At 37.1% G+C, this 5,519-nt stretch overlaps 1 protein-coding gene across 2 annotated transcripts in view; it reads right to left on the bottom strand.

Moving 5' to 3' along the window:
• The window catches only part of SRP19 (signal recognition particle 19kDa), a 14,235-nt gene that overhangs the window by 6,338 nt on the left and 2,378 nt on the right, over positions 1 to 5,519 (bottom strand). The window contains exons 3-4 of one of the 2 annotated variants that reach the window (XM_006875512.1): positions 4,009 to 4,080; positions 3,800 to 3,911 (exon numbers count right to left, since the gene is read on the bottom strand). In XM_006875512.1, the coding sequence (XP_006875574.1) occupies positions 3,800 to 3,911; positions 4,009 to 4,080 (184 nt within the window). The remainder of the gene's footprint in view (positions 1 to 3,799; positions 3,912 to 4,008; positions 4,081 to 5,519) is intronic. The other variant, XM_006875513.1, reaches the window with a different exon arrangement.

The raw sequence follows: 5,519 nt of genomic DNA, 5'->3' as shown, positions 1-5,519 counted from the left end.
ATATACGATAGAATGAATGCAAAACTAATGTTCTCCCATGTAAACTATCACATAATTCACAATAAAACATTTAAGAAAAAAAAAAAAGAGCTTGGCAGTTCTTCAAAATGTGAAACGCAGAATTACATGAGACTCAACGATTCTAATTTTAAATATATACGCCAAAGAGCTGACAAGAGAGAATCTAACAGGTGAATATATGCCAAGGTTCATAGAAATATTACTTACATTAGTTATAAAGTGGAGACAAATGAATGGGTTAATACAAAATACAGTTTATACAAACACCATTATTTAGTCATAAAAAGAAATAAAGTTCTGATACATGCTCTAAGATAGATGACTCTTGATAACATTATTCTAAATGAAATAACCCAAACACAGAAGGGAGTACGAAACTTGCTCTCCAGTGTAGAGATGCTAAAACAAATGGAAGAAGTGAGGAGGTACAGAGCTGAACAGAAAATTACAAAGGTCAGCTAGAGAAGACAAAATCAAATTATTATAATGAAAGGTGCAAAGACCTGGAGTTAGAAAACCAAAAGGGAAGAACATGCTCAGTGTTTCTCAAGCTGAGGGAACTGAAGGAAATATTTAAACTTCAACTTGTGGTATTGAAGGATTCTCTGGGCAAATTATTGAATGATGCAGAAGCATCAAAAGAAGATGGAGCCAGCGGGCACTGTGGCTCAGTGGTAGAATTCTCGCCTCCCACACAGGAGATCTGGGTTCTATTCCCAGCCAGTACACTTCATGAGCAGCCACAACCCATCTGTCAGTGGAGCCCTGCATGTTGCTTTGATACTGAAAATCAGAGGACCTTCAGATGAAATAGGAACCAGGAGGAAAGTCATGGTGATCTACTTCTGAAAATCATCCAGTGAAATCACCATGCATCACAACAGAACAATCTGCAACTGCTTATGGAGTGCCACAGAAGCTGGCAGTATTTCACTCCATTATACATGGGGTCATCATGAGCCAGGAAGCTGACCCAACAGTAGCTAACAATAAACAACTCAGAAAAAAAAAAAAAAAGCAAGGAATACAGTCTCTGTACCAAAAAGTAAAGGTTGATATTCAATGTTCAACCATTTCAAGAGGTAGCATATGATCAAGAGCCAATGATCTTGAAGGAAGAAGTCCCAGGTGCATTGAAGGCATTGACAAAGAACAAGCACCAGGAATTGATGGAATACAAACAGAAATATTTCAACAAACTAAGTGCCACTCACTTATCTATGCCAAGAGATTTGGAGGACAACAACCTGGCCAACTAACTGAAGATATACATATTTGTGCCCACTCCAAAGAGAGGTGACCCCATGAAGTATGGAAATCATTGGACAATATCATTGTTATCCCATGCGAGAAAAGTTTTACTAAAGATAATGGAAAAACAACTGCAACCATACACTGAAAAAACTTCCAGAGGTTCAAGCCAGATTCATAAGAGAATGTGGACTGAGGGATATCATTGCTAATGTCAGATGGATCTTAGCTGAAAGCAGAGAATACGAGAAGGATGGTTACCTGTGTTTTATTGACTATGCAAAGGCTTTCAAGTGTGTGGATCATGAAAAGCTATGGACAACATTGTGAAGTATGAGTATTCCAGACCATTTAATTGTGCTCATGAGAAACCTGTACATAAACCAAGAAGCAGTTGTTCGAGTAGAACAAGAGAACACCAAATGGTTTTAAAGTAGGAAAGGTGTGCGCCTGGGTTGTATTCTTTCACCATTATTTATTTAATCTGTATGCTAAACAAATAATACGAGAATCTGGATTATATGAAGAAAACTGTGGCATCAGGATTGGAGAAAGACTCATTAACAACCTGTGATATACACATGATACAACCTTGCTTGCTGAAAGTGAAGAGGACTTAAAATATATTTACTGATGAATATCAAAGATCATAGCCTTCAGTATAGATTGCATCTCTATGTAAAGAAAACAAAACCTCACAACTGGACAAATAAACTACGTCCATATAAATGGAGAAAAGATGGAAGTTGCCAAAGACTTCATTTTGCTCAGATCAACCAAAAGCACTCGTGGAAGCAGCAAACAAGAAATCAAACAATATATTACATTAGCCAAATCTGCTGCACAAGACCTTTTTAAAGTGTTGAAGATCAAAGATGTCAGTTTGAGGACTAACGTGCACCTGACCCAAGCCATGGTATTTTCAATAACCTCATATCCATGTGAACTCTGGACAGTGAATAAGGAAGATCATAGAATTGATGCATTTGAGTTATGGTGTTGGAGGAGACTACTGAAACTACCATGGACTGCCAAAAGAGCACACAGATCTGTGTTGGAAGAAGTACAACCAGAGTGCTCCTGGGAAGCTCCCGGCTACATTTCGTCTCTCATACTTTGGATATATTGTCAGGAAGGACCAGTCACTGGAAAAGGATATCATGTTTGGTAAAGTGGAGGGTCGGAGAAAATGAGGAAGACCCCCAGCGAGATGGATTGGCACAGTAGCAGCATCAATGGGCTCAAATGTAGCAATGATTGTAAGGTTGGCCCAGGACCTGGTAGTTTCCTTCTGTTGTGCATAGGGTTGCTATGAGTCGGTACTGACTCGATGGCACCTAACTGGCACCTAACTACTACTACAAAAAGTATTAGATGACTCCATTTATTAAATAGGTAAATCCAGAGAGATAAAAGGAGATTAGAAATTATGAGGAGCTGGAGGGAAGGCAAAATAGGAATTTACTGCCTGAGTAAGTACAGTTTCTATTTGAGGTAATGAAAAAGTCCTAGAAATGGTCATGATTTTACAATACTGTGAATACACTTACTGCATACTTAGAAATGGGAAGTTTTATGTCATATATGCTTGATCACAATTAAAAGAAAACAGAAATGCAGGAGGAATGAAAGAACACATCTGCTGTCCCCTGAGACAGAATCTAAGTTTCTAGTAACACCTGCCAATTCTGACCAGTTTAGAATAAAAACCAAGCTATTTTAATTCAACTGAAATATTTAAATTGTCAGTTTGGGGTTACTATGTCAAGAAAAACTTATAAATTAAAAGATCATCTTAGTTAAAATATTTAGAATTCAGAAAAATGTATAAAGAAAGCATACTCATAACTAAAAAAATTTTAATACTGATGTCCAGTTTTATTATTGTTGTTGTTGTTAAAGAAATAAAACACTAGCAATAAAGCTACAAGCTTCCTGCTCTACTGTTTGCTCCCCATCAAGTTAAGTCCCTGAGCTACAATGTGTTCAAGTTATTTTGAATTGCACTTAAGACCATCTGTTTGGGTGTGTGCTTCCAGTCCATTTCAAAAATGTACATTCCAGTATCAGTAAACTATAGAAATATTTTGTATTTAAAACTTACCTAAGTATCATGTTATTTATTTCACTTGCTTTTTTCACTCAACTTTGCTTTTTAGATTAAAAGTACAAATTATTATTAGCATAATTCAGGGGTCTCCAGGATTTAAAAAGGTAATTAACAACGAACCATTTGATGATTAACTTTATGCTTTTAACACAGTAGCAATGATTAATTTCCAGAGAGCTATATAATAATCACAAAATGGTGTTTTAGAGAAAGGATTAGTAGGTTTCATTACATTCACAAAGAGGTTCTTAATTCAAAAAAAGTTGGAACCCATTAAACTCTCTCTACTCAGTAACAGCAAAATCTGTGGAGCGCAAATGATTTTTATCTTTCAAAGTATCCCTTTGGAACATGTTTTTTATATTATAGAGGAATAACCTATCTCAGAACTTTATTTATTTACTTAAAAGAGCTTACGTGATGGAAACTGTACAAGACAGAGGCTGCCATCTTCCTGTTTGAGCTGGACCCGGACTCTGCCTCGGTACTGAACATCACGATTCCATTCTCTAGAGTACATTTTATTTTTCTAATATAAAAAACAAAAATAAAAATAGGCTTTATTCAAGAAAGTTAGTACATAAATGAGATTACTGTGGAAACTAGTATAAAGAATCACATCATACCTCAAGAAATGCATTAAGTCCAACTGCTAAACATACATCCTGAATCTCTGTAGCGGTAGGATTTTCAACAGCCTGAAATAATTAAAAACAAAATAACAACACTAAACAAATCAGCCTGAAGTTGATTACTACTATGGTGGTTATGTGCTGTGGAGTCGGTTCCGACTCAGCAACCCTGCACAGGGTTTCCAAGGCTGTAAATCTTTGCAGGAGCAGAAAGCCTCATCTTTCTCCCATAGAACAGCTGGTAGTTTTGAATTGCTGACCTTGTGGTTCATAGTCCGATTCGTAACCACTACCGCTACTACACTATTGTGTAAATCCTTTCAAATACGATGACAAAGCACATTTCAAAATCCTAGGTTAATTTATTTTACCAGGTAGTTATTTTGATACTAATTCTGGTAATAGTATCACTCATCCTCGCATGTCCATTTCCCTTCTAACAAAATGCAAACCACCAGGAAAAGTCTTTGTTCACCAGTATATGGCATTTGCTGGAGTCCTGGTATGGCGCTGTGGGTTAATGTGCCAGACTGCAAAGTCATTTGAACTGCAAGGTCGGCGGTTCAAGCTCACCAGCTGCTCCTTGGAAACCCTATACAGGGTCGCTATGGGTCGGAATCGACTGGACGGCACTTAACAACAACAACATATGGCATTCCCTAGCACTTAGCACGGTTCTCAATGAGAACAGATTACAGTTATTACAGATATAATGACTTTGGAAAACTACATTAAAGCAGAACATATGCAGGCATTCCCTGCAATTGCACTCCTAGGTTTATAGCCAAAAAAAAGCAAAAATACATTCACCAAACGACAAGTTCAAGAATGTTCATGGCAGTAAAATTTAGATTCGCTCCAAATTAGAAATAGCACAACTGTCCATCAACAACAGAATGAACTGTGGTATACTCACATAATGTAATACTTTAGGGGTTTTGAAACGGGCAATTTTGCTTCCCAAGGGACATCTGACAATATTTGGAGACCATTTTGACTGCCACAATTCTGTGTGCATGTGTAGGTAGAAGAGAGCTACTAAACATCTTAAAATCCATTAGCACAGTCTCCCACAACAAAGAATTATTGTTGTTAAGTGCTGTCGAATCGGTTCTGACCCATAGTGTCCCTGTACAGGGTTTCTGAGGAGCAGCTGGTAAGCTTGAACCACCGACTTTTGAGGTTCAAACCAACATTGCATTACATTACAACAATACATTAACCCACAGTGCCATACTAAAGAAATATCCAGTCCCGAATGTCAACAATGCTTTTCAGAAACCCTGCTAAGAGGAATGAGGATTAACAATTTACACTAAAAATGTGGATAAATCTCAGAGGTACGAAGTTCAATGAAAAAAGCAAGACACAAGAGTACATAGTACCTAATTCTATTTATATAAAGTTCTTAAGAAAGGTGTGTGACAGAGTTGTATTTTTTCACCATACTTACTCAACCTGTATGCTGAGCAAACAATACGAGAAGCTGGGTTCTATGAAGAAAA

Source organism: Chrysochloris asiatica, unplaced genomic scaffold (assembly GCF_000296735.1).
Source record: "Chrysochloris asiatica unplaced genomic scaffold, ChrAsi1.0 scaffold00330, whole genome shotgun sequence".
NCBI classification, from domain to species: domain Eukaryota; kingdom Metazoa; phylum Chordata; class Mammalia; order Afrosoricida; family Chrysochloridae; genus Chrysochloris; species Chrysochloris asiatica.
Note: the sequence above shows the minus strand (reverse complement) of the source record. Positions and strands in the feature narration are given on the sequence as shown.